The sequence below is a fragment of the Acomys russatus genome, chromosome 6 (assembly GCF_903995435.1).
Source record: "Acomys russatus chromosome 6, mAcoRus1.1, whole genome shotgun sequence".
Classification (NCBI taxonomy): domain Eukaryota; kingdom Metazoa; phylum Chordata; class Mammalia; order Rodentia; family Muridae; genus Acomys; species Acomys russatus.
Window position 1 is genome coordinate 81,153,951 of NC_067142.1, and position 24,365 is coordinate 81,178,315.

The following is a 24,365-nucleotide window of genomic DNA, read 5'->3' on the forward strand; positions in this document are numbered from 1 at the left end:
TAATCCCTCATTTATTTAGACTCCATAAATGAAAGATTGTCAAATATAAAAAACACTGACATCTGAGGTACATAAGAATTTAATATAAACATTTAGCATATTATTACATTTTTATTATTTTTGAACAACATAGCATTTAAATATAGAGCGTAGATAAAAATGGAACAATTTCAATGATTGTTGCCCTTTAAAGTTCTGTTTGGCATAGTCACACAACACAGGAGATACAATTGAATTCAACTGTGCATACACTGTCTTGACTAAGACAAATACACACATACACTTACTTTATGCTTCTGTTTTTCATACAAAAATTTATCAGAAACTCCAGCACCTGTAAGCACAGACTTACAGGGTAGAAAGAGAATGATTGTGAACTCAGGGTCAGCCTGGCCTACAAACTGAGACTGCCTCAAGGATAACCAAAGGAAAAAAACAAAAGAAGGATTATTTACCAACGACAGACTTGAACCCATCTCCCCATGGCTAACTCCATGCATGTTTGTAGTCACAGTTTCCCTCTATGGTCCCACCTGGCCTGGGACTTGCTGTGTAACTTTGCTTGGCCTCCTGAGCACTGGGACTATTGCCCTGAGCCCTTGCTTGACTAATAGCTCGCTTTAAATTGTGACTTTAAAGGCAGCTCACTAACACAGCATATTCTCCGTAAACGAACTGTGCGTAAATTGATGCGTATGGACACCTGTGAGACGCTGGCTTCAACAGGAGGTTAACCACTCTTACGTCACTGGGTAAACCATTTTACGTAGTAAATCCATTTTTATAAAGACATAAAAGTATCCAATGGAAGTCCTCTGCTCTGCAGAACTCAACTTTTGACCCAGTGCCAGCGCTAAGGATTAATTTATTTCTGGGTTATTTATTTAGGACAAATTCCTCTTGCTTTAGGAATATTTAGGTGAAAAGTAGACAGCAGCATTACTGAGCAGCAGAAGCCAAGCTGTAGGCTGAGCTGAGCAGGGTGTCTTGGGCTGTACCACACAGGGTTCTGAGAAGCATTCCCACTGTTCACCAAACAACCACACTGGGGAGCTAGGGAATGGGGTGTCCTCCAACTTAAGCCTGGAACAGCATCTTGATTGACAGAGTCTAAAGGCCCAAGTCCATTGGCCTTCCACACAGGTAAGTAACGTATCTAGAGTTTGTCAAAATGAGAGGGGTCAGAAGAAAACAATGTCATGAACCCATGGAAGAAAACAGCATGCTGAAGGCCTGGGTGAGGGGCAGGTAGCTCAAAGTCACACTGCACTGCAGCCTGCAAACGTCTAAATGACGGAGATAATTTGCTGGCTTCAATTCTCTTTTACAGTAAAAAAAAAAAAAAAAAAAAAAAAAAAAAAAAAAAAAGACAGGCTAAATGGATAAAATAGATAAAAAGGAAGAACCAGATGTTCATAATGTAAGGGCAGAGATGAAAAAAAAAAAAAAAAAAAAAAAAGAGGGAGAAAACTAAGATTCTAATAGAATTAAAATTCACCTTGGAAATACTTTTATACATGTATGAATATGTCACAATGAAACTCAATTTCTGTACAATTAATACACACTAATAATAAAAAAAGATGTTAAAAATTCACTTTGGAGGTAACAATTGGCTATTCAAATTTGAATTAATGATGAAGGGAAGGTCATACTTTAAAGGAAATAATTAAAATGTGCACCCCGTCCCCATACATAATGAACGAATCGGTCTTACCTCAGATATTTCTTTTCTACCACTAAGGCAATAACCTAATGTCTGAGGTTTGTTTCAAATGGGTCTGGGCCTGACATTTTATAAACACTGAAGTGTTTATAAATGCAAGAATGCTCTGGCGTGTAAATGGGTATCCAATTCTGCTGTAGTTGACAGAACACCCAAAATAGGAATAAAATGAACAAGAGGGTCGATTTCTCCTTTGTCTAAAGGTGCAGGCTCTGTGGGGTACTTCTTGTGGTGAGACCCCCATATTTGTCCATCATTGCAGCCTCTTGTCCCCCGTACTTGATGGAAGGCTGGTCTCTCACTGAAGATGCCCACCAAGCCCTGTAGTCATTCAGTCTCTCATTCCAGACATCTCCAAAGAGACCCTGAGAAGAACAGCACCTGGTAGTCTCGCACCACAGCGTCAGGCCCATCGTGTGACTCTTTAGCTCCTAGGTGTGTTGTTGAAAGTACCCAAAGTAACAAGGACCCTGCTTTTTGTTTCAACCCAGGACTGCTTCTCAGAATTCCTTATGCTCTAGGGATTGGCATTACTTTCCTCAGACTCTTGCTTATTGCACTGTGAAGGTTAGTCTTGCTTTAGCGGACTGTTTCCCACACACATCTGTGGAACTAGGGTACAACATATTTCTAGTTTGCACAGCTCTTGAGTAAGGAGGCTTGCTTCAAGCTGTCCTCTACCCATCAAACTTATTAATGTAAAGAGAAAGGTTAAGCAAAATCCCCAAAGGTTAAGCACACTTTCACACTGCTTTTTGCCACCTTTTCATGGAGTTAAGCCTAGCTTTAAGAGGTAGTCGATAAGTGTAATTCTCATTTCAAGCAAATATGATACTAGCTCTAAATCAGAGGACCCATGAAGACAAAGCAAGGATTGGCAAACTATATAGCCAATGGCCCAAGCCAGCCTCATTTAAAAATAACATTTTGTAGGGGAAATCCATACCCATTTGTGCTGTATTTACGATTGATTTGTATTGCGGTGGTAGTTTAGCATTATAGAGACCTTCCTGGTGTCCATAAAACCTAAGATATTTACTCCATGGTCCTTTAAAAGAGAGTGTTGGCTGACCACTGACAATGAACCCTGGCATGGATACTCCAGACCACAGAAATGCCCTGGTAATGTCTCCTGGTGTAACCATGCACCAAAGACATGATTAAGTTTGATGTGTTAGGAAGAAATATCAATAATGTTAGTGTTTTTATATTAAAATGAGATAAAAACTAAAGATGCAGACTATTTTAATAGACTTCAAAAAATTCAAGAAATTGATCAATATTGAAGATTGTACACAGCAGGGGAAGAATATGTATTATTTTTATGGACTTGAAATATTTACTTAGATAGAACAGAATCTGGCCATCAAATAATTTCTATAAGAGTTTGAGAGGATTAAAATCACAGAGTGGATTCTTTGAGTATAGGGAGCTTTGGCAAGTAAATTAATGAATGCATTTAGAAAATCTTGAAATGGTATTAGTCAATATAGGATTGACAATGAAAACATTTTAAAATTAAGATGAAAATCTGTGATAGGCTACTAAACTCATTCCTCAAAAGAATCTTATGTGTTTGTATGCATATCAAAAGGATTCAACTGAATTGTCTAAGGACTATTATCAAGAACAAAAGCAACAGGAAATTAAGTTCAAGGGCTCAAAGATAAACAGAAGAGCAAATACTAACGAAAAAGATGAAATAGTCATTAACTTAAGAGAAAATCAAGAAATAAAAAAGTTGGCTTTATAAAGGCTGATGACACTGAAAAATCCTTAGTAAGATCACCACAAATATACGCATCAGTCTCCATGAAAGGAAAGGTAGCATTACAACCTTAGCAATTAATGCAGCACTAAAACAGACATCCCTTCAGGGTAAGGGGACGCCAGCGGCATCTATTTTGCCAGTAAACGTAAAAGCTTAGGAATTCGGAAAACTCAAATAAGTGAAAAACCCGTAATCTAACATAGCAGATGTGGACACCTGGCCTGTCCTCCGTGTATTAAAATAACTAAGTCAATCAAGGGAACTCCAGCCAGAAGAATACCTCACAAGCTGGATAGATTCCTTAGTGGAGTCTTCCAAATGTTTAAGAAACAAATAATATTTTATATGAAATCTTTTCAAAAATAAAAAAGAAATAGGATCTAAATTATTTTGTGAAGTCAGCGTAACTTTGCTAACGATACCCTGTCGATCACGTTACAGGGAAACAAAACTCAAACCTGGGTCGTCCTGGTAAGTTCCAGTGCAAACCATACTGAACACAGCGTCGCAGAGTGGAGACGGTGATGCGCGACAAAGACATGGCCTGACCCCCTGAGTTGACTCTGTGAGCACAAAGCCTTAAAACATGGCTGACACCCTTTTTAAAGATGAGACAAAACCCATGAAACTCAGTTCTGTGAGCTGAATTTCAGGATTGGGCAGTTATTACACTGGACCCCGAAAAAACAATATATGTGCTCTCTCTCCTCTCCTCCCTCTCTCTCTCTCTGTGTGTGTGTGTGTGTGTGCGTGTGTGTGTGTATACTCTCTCTCTCTCTCTCTTCCCTCTCTCTCTCTCCTCTCTCTCTCTCTCTCTGTGTGTGCGTGTATGTGTGTGTGTGTGCGTGTGTGTGTGTATACTCTCTCTCTCTCCTCCCTCTCTCTCTCTCTCCTCTGTCTCTCTCTCTCTGTGTATGCGTGTGTGTGTGTGTGTGCGTGTGTGTGTGTGTGTGTGTGCGTGTGTGTGTGTGTGTGTGCGTGTGTGTGTGTGCGTGTGTGCGTGTGTGTGTGTGTATACATGTATTCACACACACACACATATATGCATACATCCACATCCACATATGTATGTGTTAATGCAAGTGTGACTTGGTGGTCTTAATGCTTCAAAATGTTTGTCTTGGTGCTGTGTACATCATATAACTCTTCTAAGTAGTGACCTACCCTTTCCTAAAAATAAGCCAGTATCTACACATTAATTTTGCAGAAACCCTTGTGGAATTTAGTCAGCCAATCACCAACCATGGTTCTCCCAACCTGCGTCCCATACACGTCTGCACGCAGCGCTGCCTGTGGCTGTGCTTTATGGCTATCCTGGGAGGACTGCAGTGCTGCATCGAGTTTTATTTCTGTGGGCTTTTATTAGCCCTCTACCACTTGATCAGCGGATATCTCTAATAGTAATTTTTTTTTTTTTTTTTTTATAAACTGGAGTTTGCAAGTCCTGCCTTGAGAATGTAATATTTCAAAAAACAGTCTAAGCTTAGGGAAAAAACCAATTACAGAGACAGCATTAAAATGCCAAGCAGCGGGCAGAAGCGATTGTGGATCAGTTTAAAACAGTGATTGATGAAACTCTAATCCAAGCTGAAGGAACAGTTTCACGACAAGCTGTGACCATTCCACACACTTCATTAGCTGCCATAATTAGCCTGGTGTTTCAATTTGTTAGAACTGGTGGGGACAATTTTCCTCAGAATGCAAACATCAAAAACCAGGGTCCCTCCGACTTGAGAAGAGGCTGACGAGTGGCTTTCTGAGTCTCTGTTAACTAAGAGATTAATTATTGCTGATGGGAGGCTGTGCTGCGACTGTCACTCTGTCTGTGTGCATTACTCTTAGCATTAGAAGAAGGACGTGGCTGGCACCATGCTGCTCAGTCAAGCAGCCTCACATCGGAGCACAAAGTCGGTTTTAATATCCAGAGTATTTTTGATTGATTTCTCTTCCTGTTTTCTGGGTTCATGAGTCACATCTATTTATTTATATTAGAATGTCTAAACAGCTTTTCAAATGTTGGGCGGTTTGGTTAACATACTTCATCTCAAGTTGTGGGAAGGGAAAGGGACGTCACACGTTTCCGGGATTGTATGCAGACAGCCTTCAGGTATGTTTAGATTTAAGGCCACAGTATGTACTTCAAGCAAGAAAGTGATGAAAATATTATTTTTTTTACAACTACTGAACTATAACCTTTTTTTGAATTATGGATGTTCACTCTGACTTTTCATAATGTAAATTCATAAAATCTAATTAAAGGGGATGGTAGGAAGCAAATCCTGCTTCCTTATAAGAGAGGCCTTTTCTCTAGTCCCTGAGCCACAAGGAAAGCCGATCTCAGATCACTAGCACACAGTAAAATATCACACCAAGGCTTTCATTCTTAACACTCCTGAACTTACACTAGGTTTTTTCCCATTATACTTCCAAGAGAAAATGTCCACTCTGTGTTTTTAAATTTCTCTTTCAATTGGCTCAGAATGAGTGACCTGGGAGAGGTCCCATGAGATGCAGAAACAGCAGACACAGTTGGCGATCTGCTGGAATTTCAGTGCTGTACAGTACTGGGGTGTTTTACAGTAAAGGGAGTGACATCACAGGACATGCGTACGCTCATTTCCAGAAGAATTTTCTCCACATTCTGCTAAAACCTTTTCACTGTGAGCAACTGGGTAAGCACACCCTTTTGTAACACTGCCCAGGGACACAATGTCTACCACAAGCTCAGTCTGTTTTTCTAATGGTCACGTTAAAAATGTGACAATAAACAGATGAAATTAACTTTGTGTTAAAGTATCTTAAGACGCCTAAGGCTTGTCGTGAGTCATGAAGTAGAAATCTTAATGACAACTGTAGGTTTTTAACCACCTTTTCAGGATCTACCGTGCATTTTACACTTTCATGATGCCTCAAATCAGAGAATGCACATTCACGTGCTCACTCACTCTGCAGTTAAACATCAAATAGCACAGATTTTGAGACTGTGGAACATCCCCAACCTCGGGGAGCAGTTATTTACTACTTGCTGGGAAAATCCTCAAGTTCTGTAGCCTACATACTTAACACAAAGGACAGAAAGGAGTACCTCCGTCTTTACAAACATACACCAGAGAACCATTCTGAAAACAGAAGACAGGAAATCAACAGGCCAAAGAAGGATCACAGATGGTGGAGGACCTTGCACACCGCCGAGGCAGAAGACAACACACACTGGGCCAGCAGGGGAGTAACAAATCCTACAGTATGAATAGGGTAGGGTGGGTTAAAACAAGCTCCTTCCCTTAGCTGAGATTTAGCCAGCATACACCAGTATAGGTGTACCAGTTACTAACCGAAGGAAAGGCTTTCACTATGTGCCACTAAATTACTGCTGACTCAAGCCTTGTACCCAAACCCTCCCAAGATCTAAGCCATGAGAAAGTCATCAAAGAATTACAGTTTACCCTACTTGGGATTCTTGGGATTACTGTCCATTTGGTTGTTTATTAAGTATTTTAAAAATGCTTTTACATTTATACATCATATTCAAAATTGTTGAATCATTTTACTTTTGCTACACACAGAAAAAAATCTTTTTTATTGATAATTTAGTCATCTTGAGAAAAAAATCTTAAAAGCAGAATTATAAAATAGGAATGAAAATAACTCCTTGAACTTAATTATTCTGCCATTAAAATATATATTATATATAAAAATAGAGATATCTAGGGTATTGTTGTCACCTGCAAAAATATTTCATGGAGGTGATTCTTGTCACACACAGACATGAAAATGATTTGATTTGAAAAGTCTAAAACTGTTTGCAAGCCCCTGGAGACCTTTGGAAACAACAATAATACAAGCAAAAGATGCCATACAGAATTACAAAGAAATCAGGGGGCACAAATCAGGGGTCACACACAGACCAGTGCAGAAAGCCTCATTGTCACTCCTCCCGAACAGTGGGCCACACAGCAGCATAGGAGGGCAGGAGACGTGTTCCTTCAGCCCGTTCTAGGATGCACCCGAGAACAAACGACGACGCAGAGACAGAACGCCATTTCTACTGACATCACAGTGGACAGAGCCCCACTTTTGAGTCCTTCCAGAGCCCTATGGATGGTCTCCGTGTCCCCAGGACGATGGAGACTCCTCCTGTGGAGCACAGCTTTAATCAGAAGGCATGCCTTGACACTGCGAGGCCAGCAGAGTTTGACAGTGGTTAGAAATACAGCTGCTTGTGCGGTTTCGTCATCAAAGGCCCACACTCCATTTAGATGCTTTCTTTGCACACTAGTATGACTTCCTGCCCTTTCTTTAGAGCACCCAGCTTAAAAAAAACAAAACAAAAACAAACAAACAAACAAACAAAAAAACCTTCTCAGAGGAATTTTGTGGGATGCTAAAAAGTAGAATCTGAAGTCTAAGATAAGGATTCAACTTTAAGGCTCAAAATAACTCAGGAGAAACAGAAAGCCGTGACCAGAACAGTGTCAGGAGTTCAAGCTATGCATGTTGGTAAACACCTGCCTATAAATTCAGGAGGCTGAGGCAGGAAGACCTCAGGTGCAAGCCATGCCTGCGGTAACACAGAGAACTCTTGTCATGGCCTGAATTACTTACATATTCTATTCTTACATACTTCACTACAATAACATTATGGATGGTACTGAGCCATCATTACTCCATTAAAAACATTTACCTGGAGAATAGGATCAGGAGAGAATTGTGTCTAATGGCCAACAGGGGAAGTACGTTAGTAAGCTCACGTTTAAAAAAAAAATCAAAGTGGGGATTTTGTGAAGGTTAAAAATCCATGCGCATGCTTTAAAAGACAGTGTCTATTGAAGCAACTTCCCTGCCCTAAAATGTGCACAGATTCCTCCTTGCTTTCAGCTGCTACAGACCACGCTGACAGCACGAACGCCAACATGCATGGCCACGACAACTGCACAAGACAACTGCATGATAAAGGAAAAGATTCGATCTCCAAATAGAGTTTCCTTGGAAAATCTGGCACTGTCCCTCCCCTCCCCAAGCAAGGTACTGGAGTTCTGACTCCATAGACCCCACATGCCTAGATGGATGTTTATCTGGGGTACTTTTATTCCACTTTGAAAAAGAAAAACTGAAATCAAATTCATGTGGAAGACAAGTGTACTGCTCCATCTATCTCATGCCCTCGATCTTTTTCCATCTAAACCCTCGGCAGTGTGTTTATGGAAATTTGATTTTCTACAGTTTCTTTGCAAAATGTGCACTTATTTTCATCTTGCCAAAAATCAGACACCTCAAGAATCATAATGGTAGAACACAAAAAACCTAAACACACACACACACAGACACATACGCGCGCACAAACCCATTGCTTTGCTTGGCCTGTGAAAGAAATTTATTCTAAATTTAAAATCAACAAATATAAAGTTTAGATTTCTCTGTTTATTTTAATTTTTTGTACAGAGGAAGCTGATAGCTTCAATGAGATTTTCTAATAGCCAAATGCCCACAGTGGTATTGAGTTGTCAACCTGATGTGTCCACATCTTTCTTAAGAAAACAATAGGGTAGTAAATTAAACTGAAGGCATCCTGCTATTCTACAATAAGTGCAAGTAACAAGGTTGGTACACAGATTTCTTAGGAATGAGAGAGAGAGAGAGAGAGGAGAGAGAGACAGAGAGAGAGAGAGAGAGAGAGAGAGAGAGAGAGAGAGAGAGAGAGAGGAGAGAGAGAGAGGAGAGAGAGGGGAGAGAGAGAGAGGACTTACACAAGTGAACTGGCGAGGCTGTAAGGAACAGCTGAGGCTGACTACAAGAGGCGGAGCCCAGAGGCATGTGTATTTGTAAGGGTTCTCTAGGGTAACAGAACTTATAGAATGACATGTCTGTGTATACAAAGAGGATTTATTAAGGTGGATAAGGCTGTGGTCTAGCTGGTCCAACAGTCCAGTAGTTGTTCCATCTGCAAGGCTGGATGCCTCAGTATATGCCTGGATCCCGGAGACATAGGCTCTGTCACCAGTGAGCGTGAGAGGAAGCAGGCAAAGAGGAAAACCCTTCTTCTTCCCTAGGCGGCCACCACAAGATGCGGTCCAGGTTAAAGGCAAATCCAGACTATAAATTGGACCTCAAAAGACGTGCACTAACTTCAAATGACGTAATTAAGAAATAAAAATCCCTCACAGGTGTATAGCCAGAATGCAACAGTTATATTATCTTCCTTGTATCAGTCTTACTAGCTCTACTCTCATATAGCAAATAATTACGCACTAGAGTGTCAGTCTGAAATGGACAGTTGATGTGAGTCTTTCCAGCTATTTCACTGTGCTTCCTTTCCTGAGTGAATCTGTATTTGCTTTGGTTCTGGGAAACACTGCAAGCTTAACAGGGCAAAGACAGGTAAGACCTCTGACTCTATAGAGCAGGTACTCTTCAGACACTGTGCTGTGGAGGTAACTCAGTCTTATGTATACCATTTAAAACACAAAACGAACCATACTGTCACCCCCTATGAGACCATAACACACAGTAGTAAGGATGGAAAAATAAGGATGAACATATCTTCTAAAATACTAAAATATACTTGGAAGACAGGTCACATTTGAAGGTGAAACAAGATCTGCTCAGACACAGAAGATCTTGTTGAGACGGTGTGCTGAACAACCTTTAGAAGACACAGCTTCCTGGAAAGTGTGATCCATGTTAGCACAACACTAACCACCAGGCCCCAGAGCTGCCACTGACCGCTAAACGCTGCCAGCCCACAGCTTCGTTATGACTAGGCAGCTATGCTCTGAGGGGGTTTCTTCCTGGAATACCAAGGCCTTTGAAAGTGAACCTGCAAATCTCCCAATCTGAGCAACTCAGGCAGCTTCACACACTTCCTAATGGTCAGGGTTATGTCCATGAGAGAAAATGATGAACACAGGGAATTTTATCAGCAATATTTTAAGACAAAAAGATACTACACACATTAGGAGTAGGCATATCTGACCCTATGCAGGCTGCCAGGTATCTTTTTGTTATACTGTTAGGGATCCCACCAGCTGCTGGGCTTAGCAGCAGACACAACATGAACTTTGTATATATTGGACACAGAGTTGGGACCTCCTTAATCATGCCTGATATCAGAACTAGAAAGGCTATTAGGACTTGCAGACGAGATTGCTTCCTCCCTTTGGACATTATTTATGTGTATTAGATGTCAGAGCTGAGTTGACAGATGACTTCTGAATTCATTTAGCAAAACAATATGGACAATCTTAAAACCCCACAGGGATCAGTGGACAAAAGCTTCAGGTTTAGACTGGTATAGTCTCAAATTTCATTTCTTCTCAAATTCCTATTTTCAAGAAAATACTCTTAGAAGTTATTTATAGGTTTTATCAATACAAATGAGTTTCTCTAGAAGAGGAGGACAAATGGAACAGAAGTGATTTTCTGAAAGTACCACATGATGGAGGATACAGAGGAGGGAGCTGGAAAGATGCTCGGTGGCTAAGGGTAGTTGCTGCTCTTGCACAGAACCCGGGTCCTATTCCCAGCACCCCCACGACAACTCATAACCACTTGTAACTCTAGTTTCAGGGTTCCAATGTCTTCTAGCCTCGATGAACACCAGGCACACAAGTGGTACACATACACACATGCAGACAAAACATCAATACATATAAAATACAAATCAGTACATATTCAAGATCTAGAAGAAAATTACAAGGTAAATGCTAACTGTTCTTACACGGGGCACCTTCATATATGGCTTTAGTTTAGCAGACTATGGAGAAATTTGGAGAAGCATGCCTTGATTCTCTAACAGCAAATAAATTCTTTCAAAATTTACAGGAAGGTTTGTTAAAAATAATTAAGGGCTGGAGAGATAGCTCAGAGGTTAAGAGCACTGTCTGCTCTTCCAGAAGTCCTGAGTTCAATTCCCAGCAACCACATGGTGGCTTATAACCACCTATAATGAGATCTGGTGCCCTCTTCTGGCCTGCAGGTGGAACACTGTATATATAATAAATAAATCTTTATAAAATTGAAACATTAACTGAATTCAATGTTTTTTTAAACATAGGAAAAGCTATGCTATGTCACGCTGGGGTTTGATGCTTCAGAAGCAGTTAAACTGCCTAGTAAAGAATACTTCTGAGGAAGGCTGAGAGGCTTGCTTTAGAGACAGCCTTGCTGCACAGCTCTGGCCCTCCTGGACCTCACTATATGAATGAGATTGGCCCCAAACTGTACTCCAGGAGTGTAACACCACACATGGCTTGCAGAGGCCTTCTGAAGGAAGGAGTGGAGGGAAACTCCTAGCGTGTGATGTTGTGAGGGCTGTGTGGAATGGAGGATGTTAGGGGAGAGGTTCATGGAGGAGGCTCGGTCGTAGCGGCGTCTAAGGTAACAAAGAGAACTGAGAAGAAGCGCCCCTCCTCTGATGCTGCCCCTAGGCGAGGTACGGTGCAGAAGGCAAGGCAGGCCAGACAAAGCACACAGGCAGCGATGGTGCTTTGCTGTCCTACGGCATCATAAGCACCATCACATTTTCTCTTCAGAATCTATTTCTTCTTCAGAGCCCGAGATTATCATCAAGGGACCACATTTTCCAACTGAGGCATCACAAATGGGAAAAGATTAGTTTTATTAAATATTCTGATTGTTGCAAATAGCTTGCAGGGTAGATTTACATGATGTCAACTTATGTGTCTTTATCACCAACATTATAAAAATTTTTTAAAGATAAAATTAAAAGGTTAATAAAATTTAAAACATAGAAAATTGGTTAAGTAATATACATTTAGCATAACATAATTTACTCATGGCCAATGTTTTCCATTTTTAAAACAAAATAAAGGTATTTTGTATCATTTTTCTTCATAGTTATGGGTCTCCTTTTAAAGTCTTATTAAAATTATTTTCTACATACAGTAACTTCTCTTTTTCTTCCTCTCACTCCACAGTGACTTCCATCTTGGTTACTCTCCACACGGTGATTAAATCAGTTCCTGCTAAGAGACCAGTGACCTGCCTTTTGCTAAATCTGTGGGGTTTGTTCCACACGCATCCCTGTGACTCTATGGCATCATTTGACATTCTTTTCCTCTCCTTGGCCTCTTTGATAACACCCTTCTCTTGCCTTTTCTCACATGTTAACTATCTCCTTTAGGGACCTTCCTATTCCAAGTGGCTACAAACATTGGCAATCCTTAAAATGTTTTCTATCCTTCCTCCCTCACATCTTATCTATTATTATTACAGTCAGTGGTGTTTTTTTTTTTTTAATGAAGCCATTTACTCAATTTTGCAAGTCTAGTTAAGACTGTTCTCGCAACTTTATGATAGGCAGATTTGGGCCCAGGGGTCCCGCTCAAACTAAGGCACCAGCCAAGGACAATACAGGAGGTAAACTTTAAGCCCCTACCCAGATCTAGCCAATGGTCAGAACATCCTCCACAGTTGAGTGGAGAGTGGGATATGACTTTCTCATGTACTCTGGTGCCTCACATTTTGACCATGTCCCCTGGAGGGGGAGACCCTGGTGGCACTCAGAGGAAGGACAGCAGGTTGCCAAGAAGAGACTTGATACCCTATGAGCATATACAGGGGGAGGAAATCCCCCTCAATCACAGTCATAGGGGAGAGGAGTAATGAGAAAATGGGGGGGAGCAAGAATGGGAGGATACAAGGGATGGGATAAACATTGAGATGTAACAAGAATAAATTAATAAGAAAAAAATATTAAAAAAAAAAAAAGACTGTTCTCGCAGGAAACGGACTTCAATGTTAAGCCATGTTTCTGGACATCTCCAATAGGTTGAGTCAATGTCATCTCACACTCAAACATTCCCAGGACTGAACTGATGGTCTCTTCTGTTTGATTGTTCCCAACTTGTGCTTTTCCTTATCTCCCAGTGAGTACCACTGCTGTTAACACACTTTCTTTCGCAAACTTTCTTTTGCAAACTTTTACAAACCAGTTTGTTTAGCAAACTTTCTTTAACTCTATTACAGTCAGTTCATTTTCAGTTTTAGCCTAACAATTGCTTCTACTTGTAGTATGCATGAATTAATTCACATCTCTCCAAGTCTGCTTACCACCACTAAATCTTACCTGGACTGCTTTTTGATTGTCTTGTCTTTCTTTTCCTTTCTTCCTTCCTTCCTTCCTCCTCTTCTTTCTCCTCCTCCTCCTCCTCTCCCTCCTCCTCCTCCATCTTCTACAGGGGTTTGTCCTGGAATTTGCTCTATAGCTCAGATATCTGCCTGCCTCCTGAGTGCTGGGTTTAAAGACATGTGCCACCACTACCCATTTCTAGCTGGTCTCTTTTCCTTTTATTTTGCCTTCTCTAAAAGTAATTATCCACACCGAACCCAATGGTCTTTTGAAAATATAAATCTCATCTTTTCAATGTTGCTTGACAACCTTCCAAATCCCCCAGTATAAAAACCAAAGTCTTTCATTTATCCTAGCATTCATCTATAGGTTTGGCAACAAGTTTCCTGATTCCATATATTCAGTGTGTGTGTGTGTGTGTGTGTGTGTGTGTGTGTGTGTGCGTGCGCATGCACGTGCATGTGTGCGGGTGTGAGTGCGTGAGTGTGTGTTCACATACTTGAGTATATGGGTACGTGTGTGCTTGTGAGGACCAAAAATAAACACATTGGGTACTTTCCTCAATCTCTCTCTCTCCTCTCTCCTGACTATCCAGCAAGCCACAGTTCCTCTAGTCAAATTGCTGCCTCCCCAACAGTAACATTATGGGTACATATTATTGCACCTCACTTCTATGTGGGTACTGGCGAAACTAGGTCCTCATGTTTGCATGGCAAGCATTTTGTCAATGAGCCATCTGTCCATTTACACATTCATGCCCAACCCATGGACTGCCTTTCAGTTCCCTGAAACAGAAAGGCATACTCTCTGAGACTGAAAGCATATGTGCTTTGCAATCCCAGAGCTCTTTAGAAGCTTGGAGGCCTTCTACTCTGTTAGCTAATTATGTGCCAAATACATGTGAGTGCGTGTGCGCACACGTGCACGCACACACACACACACACACAGAGAGAGAGAGAGAGAGAGAGAGAGAGAGAGAGAGAGAGAGAGAGAGAGAGAGAGAAAGAGACAGACAGACAGACAGACAGAGACAGAGACAGAGACAGAGAGACAGAGCTTGTTTTGCTAACACTTCTTTCTATTTTGGCAGAAGCATTTCTATGGCATGTCTTCATTTTCCCTGGCCAACCATGTTTCCTCGCTATACCATCTTACAGATCTATGTCATTTTCATTATAGTATTTTGAGAAATGATTAATGTCCATTATTCCTCATAAACTACATGTTCAGTGGGAGCAGAGGCTCTGTTGCTTTGATCAAGGTTATATCCTGGATGCCTAGCTATCCAGGACAGCTAAAGCTACACAGAGAAACCATGTCTCAAAAACCAAAAACAAGTGGGGAGGGGGAGGTGTCATAGAAAATGCAGATAAAGTCACTTCCAGAAAGACAAAGTACAGTACTATGGAAGACTCTAAGCACAGCTAGAAGGGAGAGTAAAATCAGAAGGGATAGAGGTAGGTCACCCTTTGGGTCATCAAATAAGCAAAAAGAAGGAAGTGGCAAATTAGAATCTGTAGAAGCAAAGCCATAGACTTCCTCTCTTCCTTCTTCTCTATGGAATCACTTCCTGACAAACAACCCGCTATGCTGACAAAAACATATACAACTGACCTACAACCCGTCTACAAAATTTGTAAGAACATGAAAAACAGCAATCTTATTAAAGCTCACATTATCCTAGAGACAACATGAAAAAAAACCCAGCTTTCCAAAATGAATTAAATTTTCTCAAATAACAATTAGTAGCCAGTTTTACACGATACTTATAATAACTTGCTTAGAGACAAAGGCTAGAAATGAACTAAAAACAAAACACAGGAAGATGTGTCGTTATCCCATCCAGAAAAGAAATTGAGGACAAAGATAAGACCACATCAGATATCAAAGATATAATATACACGACCAAAATGAAATTTCTTTTGGTGAAAATTTAATAAATCTCATTTGAAAAAGCAGAAAAACAACTAAAAAGGGAAGATATGGTAAAGAAATAAATAGAAAGAGTCAGAGAGAAGGCAGTTAAAATGGAAGATGGGGCTGCAGTGATGGCTCAGCTATTAAGACCATCTGGTGCTCTTGCTATGACTAAAATTCAGTTTCTAGAACCCATGTTTGGCAGTCGCAAACATCTGTAATTCCAGCTCCAGGGAATCTGACTCCCTCTCTTGGCTTCTCTAGGCTCCTTCCCTCTCTGCTCATATACACTGCGCACGCACGCGCGCACACACACACACACACACACACACACAGACACAATAAATAAATAAATAAAAATCAATCTTTAAGAATAATAAAAAATAAGCAAAGAAAAATTAACATTAAATATAATTAAAATCCCAGACACAATAAATAAAATAATATAGACAATAAATTATTATTGAAAAAATTTTCCAGAAATAGCAAAAATTTCTAAATCTTTTTATTTAAAAATAGTACAATGTTTCTATGAAAATAAACTCAAATGATAAATTTCCAGCTATATCCTAGTACTGTTGTCAATCTTCTAGACAATGGAAAACATTCAGAACCTCCAGACATATTAAATCCAGAGAATGGTAACTAACTAAACAGACTATGCAGGATGCATTAGGATGACCCTCTACTTCCTGTGTGACTGCCTGTTAGCTTATGTGCACTCAGGATGGACAGCAATATGGCTATAAGAATGCAGCGCTGGGTACAGACTAAACAGGCCATCCAGGGGACACCATTTCCTCAGTGTGCGCACACATGCACACCTGTACATCAGTATCACATTGTCATTATTTGTCAATCTGTCAACGGGCATCTAGGCTGGGTCCCATAGTCTATCTGTTGTGAATAGTGCTATACCAAATATGATTGCAAGCATTTCTGTGGTGTACTGACTCAGCTTACTTCAAGAGTGGTATAGATGTCTGTGGTAGCTCTATATTTAGGGTGTGTTGTTTGGTTTGGTTTCTTTTTGCCCTTTGTTTTGGAAGAGTCTTTATGCTGGTTTAAGTATCATAAAACTGATAAACCTGTTCCTTCAGCAAGATAAATAACCAGGATCTCCTGGGGAGACATTAAAGTAATGCCCACACTGCTGAGGACATCATAGGTGTGGGGCTCATGCCCTTTTTCCAACATCAACACACACACACACACACACACACACTCATGCATGCACACAGCCAAAAACAAAGAAAGCCATGTAGACATTTACTGTCGACATTTAAGTTAGGAGTTCAGTTGCAGAGCAGGGCAGAGGTAGATATTCCGGGTCGGTAGCAGATGGTGAGTTTAACTGTTGTTGTTCTGTCTCGGCAAATCACAGCAAAGACTGGACACATTGATGGTTTGGTGGCTTTAAAACCTCAAAGGGAATTTTTCAGAGTTCGCTGATCACATTGAACTAAAACCTCAGAGAGAAAACTTCATGGGTAAAAGCTACAAAACCTCAAAGTGTCAGGCAAAGACTATCTGCCCTTTAGCACCGTATAGAAGAATAGCTGGGTATGTGTTTCACATGGGGTGATGTAAATTCTACAGGTCTCTGAGACAAGTGTTCATCATCGTCTCTTCAGAATGTCATAGTTATTAATAATAGGATACAGACATTGCTCAAATTGGGACAACGGGTTATATGTACAGTGTCTTTTCAAATGGCTGACCGCGCTTCTTTGCAAAATTGTACTCCAGTAGGTTTGCTCATTGCTCAAACCAAGTATGTTAGAATGAGATGCAAACTTAACATTTGGGCTAGCGACCACAAGCTAACACAGTGGGCACTAAGGCTTTCAAAATCCTGGATATACCACTGCACTTAAAAAAGTCAAATCAGGAACTCTGTTGAAGTCATTTAAATAATTAACTGAAATTTAATAAAGAGAGTGTCACAAACTGATCCAAAAAGAAAACAATGACTGAAAGTAGAGCTAGCACACACATACCATCCCTGTTTCATACACTGCAGCGTGGGCTGAATACAGCTGCTCCCTTTTCTTAAATGCACAGCGGAGTGAAGCAAATCTATACAGAAATGCCTCCTGAGACTTACTCAAGCTTGGAGGAGACGAAAAAGAGTGATGAGGGTCCAACCTCTGAGCTTGACTTATGGAGAGGAAAGGGGGTTGGGGAGACAGGGAGGAGGAGAGAGGAAGGGAGGGAGGGTGATACAATGAGCAAAAGAGAGAGCAACTATATACATTTGGTTATTTAAGGCCAGCTTATGAGCAAAATATTTTCCTTCAATTACACCTAATTATTTTACTGTTTACATTTCCTAATGACACGAAGCCACAGCAAACAAACAACTGTAAAGGGCTGCTGTTCAATGAGTGCTTAGTCATCGATCAGCACCCAGAAAGATCCTGACGTTCTACAAAGCTGGCCTGTTTGAGAAGAAAGGCGCATTTTATCCCAATCAGTGCGTTGCAAGCACAACCGTCCCAGCCAAGGCACATTCGGCACTGTGCAGCTCGACTGTGACGACCCACACACAGCACTTGCACATCAATTATGATCATCATAATCACGGTCGTTAAGCTGAATGTTCATTATCATCAGGACGCCAGTGGCAGCATATTCAATCTCTGGGTGCAGTGGGCAAGTGCTCGCAGTCCCACCCAAGTTTCTGCAGAAGGCGATGTGGCACATTAAATCCGTGATGTGTTCCCCATCCTGCTCCATCCCCAAAGCATGGACAGGGAAGGTCAGCTTTATGTTCTGTGCAATATGCTTAGATCCCAAAATTAATTCTTTGGAGTGCTGGATATTTCTATGCTTTGTACCGTATACAATCATGTTTGGGGCCCAAACGCATGCGCAGACGAAGAGCAGGGAGGCTTGCTGTCATAACTCAACTGTAATCAGGCAGATGGAGAAAGGAGCAGCAACACAAAGCATCCTTAGTGTCTCTCCTGAACTGTGAAAGCCATGGGAAACAGGAAATGGTTCCAGTAAGGGCAGTTGTCTAACAGGCACACAGAAGCTTATTCCTGATATAAAGGATAGCACTGGTCACCTCTACTTCAGGGAATATGAGCATGGATCTTTTAACAAGCAAAGGGTGTAGATTGTTGGAATCTGAGACACATCCAAACATATGACATTAACACCAACTGACTGGGAGTTCCTTAGTTTGCATCCATTATGAGTTCAGCACTATAGAGAATTATAATAGTAATATAGTTACCTTAGCTTCAGAGTCTGGCCACTTAAAGCACATAAAGTTAAAACTGAGTAGCTGAATTTGGTATAGTTCACAAGTAGACTGAAGAAATATGGATAAATTGCATGATACATGAACTATTCTGTTATTTTCTCTTTTTTAAGCAATGAAGTATAGGGCTGAGAACCAGCTCAGTGGGTAAAGCACTAGCCAAGTAAGAGTGAGGATGGGATTTGACCTGAGGTACAATCACACCTGTGGTCCCAGGCAGACAGAGACTCCCATGGAGAGCCAAACAGCTAGGCTGGCCCGAATCAGCAAGCTGCAGGTTCAGTGGGACTCAGCGTCAGTACACAAAGTGGGCAACAAAGGAAGGAATACACCTAATGTCAGCTTTGGATACCCCAAACATGTAAAACTGCTTACACATATTAAGCATGCTACGTACACAAATGTGCAGTGTGTGTGTGTCTGTGTGTGTGTGTGTGTGTGTGTGTGTGTATGTATTTCACATACACAAAAGAACTTTTTTATTATTGGCTCAAGTTTTTTAGGAAAAAATATTATTTGCTTTCAATTCATTGGATTTGTGACTTGTGTAAAGACCTCTGAAGCAATAAGAAGGTGTATTCGGTTGATGTGAATTTGAGTAGAGAAAGCACTGGATGCATACTTGATTTCCTGCAGCTGATGTCCTGTAGCCCAGCTTGTTACATCACTTGGGACTTGTAGCTTTTCTGTTTACAGATGGCAGAAGAGGAAGTCAGTTCTTCATAGAGACTGCCTCGAGGCCAAGGTGGGCACCTAATTGAAACCCACCTACTGTGTTCAGCTAGAGCTGCTCCTATGTGTTCTGCACTGCTGGAGGGTGAACACCAGGCTTTACACATCTACATGAGCACCTTAACACTAAGCCATACCCTTAGCCCTCAGGCTGCCTTTAAACGGAGGAAGTAATCTACCTCCCTACAGACAACGTACTTCAATATTGGTCTTTTTAATTGTCTGTACTTTGAATCTAACAACTCCAGTCTCCTAAGATGACTTTCTACCCTCTAGCAATAGGCTGTGGCTTCAAATTCTCAAGATTATGTCTGTATTGGCACACACATGGGATTCCCACACTCAGGAAGCAGATGCAGGAGGATCGCTGAAGGTTTGAGCTCAGATGGATCTACAAGGTGAGTCCCAGGCTAACCAAACACACACAGTGGAGAATGACAAACAAACCTACTCTTCACAACTTAGTCTTCCCAAGTTACTCAATATCAAGTCAAAATAGAAAATATTTTAAATAACTCCATGATTTTGCAATTAGAGAAACAACTAATTCTGTAACATACAACTTAGGTTTGGCATTTGAAAATTAAAGAATACAGGAAGGAGTGAGTTTGGAGGAAAGGAGGTAGGAGGAGCAGGCAGGAGGAGGGAGGCGGAACCCACCTGCACTTCCTCACAGCTCGCACATGGTTGGGAGGCCAGGGCTTTACTAATGGTTACTGAGTCTCTATATGCTCTTTACTGCCTCTAATGAGACTTCTAAAATAACAAAATGAGCTACTCTCACCTCCAGTGACTATTCAAATGTTTTTCTCCTGTGAAGTTGATTGCCTGAGACAGACACACAAGCACTTGTTGTTTGACTGTGTTAAGTGGGTAGCCACAAAGCTCTGAGGGAAGTTTGGCTCTATTTTAGGAAACAGAAGTCTGCAAAAGGATCATTCCTATGGCGACAGAGACACGCTAAAGCCACTCTGACTTTAAAGGAACGACTGCTGGCTGGATTCAACCAAACGGTTAAAAAGCACCCATGTGAAGTCATGGCGACTAGAAAAGGAAATACAGATCACATCTATAAACATTCAAAGTATGAAATTAAGTAATTAAAGCTCATAGACAGTTTGTGTTCAGAGGAGTTGCTTGTTGGTAGAAAATGCCAGGAATATGGTTAGCTGTGGGATTTTATAAAATGACATGACAAACTGCACCTCAGTCTGCCAGTAAGTCCATAGGGTAAACGACTGGCCTCACTGTACAGACCTTACACTCAGAATTACTAATGTTAAAGAGCCTTTAAAGAAAATGGCTTAATAATGATAGTTTCAAAGGTACCTCATGAATATGTGAGAGGACTCACCAAGCCTAGGGAGCTCACTCCATTCTGGAACTCAGAGTAGAAGAGAACATGTCCTGAAAGTGGCCTCAGACATCCACGTATGTGCATGTGCACACCCTCACATGCCCCCAAGCTAGTAACAATAATAAATTAAAATGTTAAACATGAAAGGTATCTTGATAGGGGTTGGTCTGGTGCTATGTATACAAATGCTAAGTTCTTGATGCCAAGATTTGGTTGCAGTCCAGATGAGTGCATTCACACATACATTGGTCCTTGTGTAAAGCTTGCAGCCCAATTATCTCTGATTGGTTAATAAAGAAGGTTGGCCAGACTGTAACTGGGCAGAAGAGAAGTAGGTAGAGCTTTGGTTCTGGGGCTTGGGGTCTCAGGTAGAGACCAAGAGGCAAGTAGGTGGAGAAAAGGAGTAAAAAAAGAAGAAAGGAAAAGACAGGGAGAGAGAGAGAGAGAGAGAGAGAGAGAGAGAGAGAGAGAGAGAGAGAGAGAGAGAATGTAGCCTGATGGAGCAGATCCAGCCCAGACAGGATTAAGGTTGACAAGTAACTTGGGGAATATGGCTGAGAGGTAGCCAGCATAGCTTAGAAAATTAGTTTAAATCATACCTGACAAGTTAATGTGTTTGTGGCTTATTTAAACAAATCAGTAGGTCTCTGTCTCAATTATTAGGGAACTAGTCAGGCCACCAAAAAAAGCCCTCAAGATTCAACAACAGCATCTTGTGATATTTTTAAATTATTTACTCCCTCTCTCTCAAAAATTCCACATTCACGATATGGATTACGATGGAACATGGCGTGAAAATGCTTCTTAAATGAAGACATGATACACCAGAGACAACACAGTTCTCTGAGAGATGGTAAGGAGGCCCATTCAACTTGGATGTAATCAGCCCCTCAACACATGTCTAGACTAGAGCTGGAACAAGAGTAGCAAAGACACCGATGACTTCAAGTAAAGGGGGGAAAGCAGCAGGGTGGAGGCAGGCTGTGGGCTTCTTATACTCTACAGGGAATGGAAGAATGACCCCACAAGGTAACTTAGGGACCATCGTGGGTGCTGCATCTCCCCTAGAGAGGTCAGAGAGTACCCTCCAGTATCAAAGGGAAGGGTGAGCTCTCTCAAGGCCCAGGGGCCCATGCCACACCTAGCTGAGAGCCGAAGGGGAGAACTTCTGCACTGGAACTTTAGCCCATCTCCATCTCCAAGTCCTTGGGACCCACTATTCTGTTCTCTACTATGAAGTCGACTTTCTAATTCACATGGTGTAGTATCTATCTTCCTGAATTTAACCTTTGTCATTTGGCATAAAGCCTTCCAGATTCATCCATGTCATGAATAACAAGATTTCTTTGGGTATGTGTGTGGTTTTTTTTATAGCACAATAATATTCTACTGTGTGTGCACTCCATTTCATTAAGTACTCATCTTTGGTTGCTGCCCTGCCTGTTGTGAATGATGTTGCAGTGACCATGACTTCCACCTACCTCTTTGACATACTAATTTCATTCCTTTTGGACTTATGCTCAGAAGTCTGATTGATGAATCAAATAGTAGCACAAAGGTTCTATTAACCTATAGTAACTTCCACAAATTGCACAAAGGTTCCCTTTTCTCACAACTTAGCCAACATTTTCCTTCTGTCTGTTTGGTAATGGTTACTCTCTCAAGTATGCGATGATATATTGTGGTTTCAATTCCCATTTTGGTGATAATTTTAGTGGTACTGAATATCTTTCCATGTACTCACCTGCATATTTTCTTCTGAAAAGCATCTTTCTAGGCCTTTGCCTTCACATAACACACACACACACACACACACACACACACACACACACACACACACACACACACACAGCTCCTGTTTCTTTTCTTGCCATAGGAACTACTTATACATTGTGGATACTGACCCTTATTACAATGTATGGTTTCAAATATCTTCCTCATCCCAGTAGATGTCTCTCATTATGTTGACTGGCGACTTCTTCGTGTACAGTCTTGTTAGTTTGATGCAATCTCATTTGTATATTTAAGCTTTTGCTGCCTATGGTTCTAAGGTCATATCCAAAAACTATTGCTGAGCCCAATATCAAAAGTTTTTCTGCTTCCTCTAGTGGTTTGAGGGCTTATATTAAAATCTTGGCTGTGTTCAGAGTTCATTTTTTATATAGTGAGAAGTAGGGATCCAATTTCATTTTCCTGAATAAGAATATCCAATTTTCCCAACACTGTCTGTTGAGTAGACTGTCATTTTGTCACTGATTTTTCCACTACTTTTAAGGATCAATTGAGCGTACATGAGGGCATAGTTCTGCACTGTCTCTCCTATCCCATCAAGGCAACATGTGTCCTTTGATACCTGTACCATGCATGCTGTTTTGCATACTATGGCAATGCAATATATTTTGAAATCAGCTAGTGTGACACTTCCAACTTTGTTAATTTTATTCACTTGATATTCCAGGGTAATTTGTTATGGCACCAAGAACAAAATACACATTATAGATTCATGTAAAACCTACATGTTCTGTACACTTTCTGCACATATAGGTATAGATGCACAGATATTGACAGAGCTAGAGATATCTGCCTTCCATGATCAATAGTCCATTCCACTCTAGGACTTCACATTCAAACCCCAACCCTGACCATCTGTCAAAGCCAGTGATCATCGTCATTGATTACAGGATATATAGCCACAAAACATACATTAAGAACACAATAATGCAGCTGGGTGCAGTGGTGCACACCTATAAGCCCAGCACTCAGGGAGGCAGAGACAGGAGGATCTCTGTGAGTTCAATGCCAACCTGCAAAGCGAGCCAGGGCTACAGAGAAATCTGTCTTTAAAAATCAACCAATCAACCAACCAACCAACAAACCCCAAAACCAAAAAAACTAACCAACCAACCAAACAAACAAACAAACAAAAAACACCCCAAAACCCCAACCCCCACAAAAAGAAACATTAAAACTCTTAAAAATAAAACCTACTACAATGCAAAGAATTCATGCAAATCTATCGTGGACACAGGTCTGTACGATCTTTACAAAAACAGCTTCAAATAAGTTTATAATTATGATGGGCATAAGTGTAATGAGAATATTTGCTATCATCAATGTCTATCTTCAGTCTTTTAAAAGTGGTACCATTCCCTAACATTATCACCAGTGTTTGTCTTTAGCCATTTACAGGAGCACCATTTCTACTGCTGGATAAGCCCACCTTGTCACAGATCCACTTTTTAGGCTCTTGACTGCGAAAGTGCTTCTGTCCATATGAGCCAGAATCATACTTGCTTGATGAGTGTATCATTGGGATGTACTTCTCGGTTTTATGGTAGGAAGAAAATGGCAAAAACCTGAAAGGATAGTTAAGCAATACTCATGATTAGACTTCCATGGACAACTGATTCAATGAAAACAAGGGTTTGGAATCAGGACACCTGTGCTCCATTTCAACCTTGGCCACTGTCAGAAGTATTTGGCTTCAGGGATGCTTCCTTTTCT

General features: G+C 40.9%; 1 protein-coding gene across 1 annotated transcript in view; it reads right to left on the bottom strand.

Annotated features, from left to right (window-relative positions):
• Spata17 (spermatogenesis associated 17) overlaps window positions 1-24,365 on the bottom strand; it is a 163,947-nt gene that overhangs the window by 19,410 nt on the left and 120,172 nt on the right. The window contains exon 9 of the mRNA XM_051148107.1: window positions 24,082-24,217. Coding sequence (XP_051004064.1) covers window positions 24,082-24,217 — 136 coding nt within the window. The remainder of the gene's footprint in view (window positions 1-24,081; window positions 24,218-24,365) is intronic.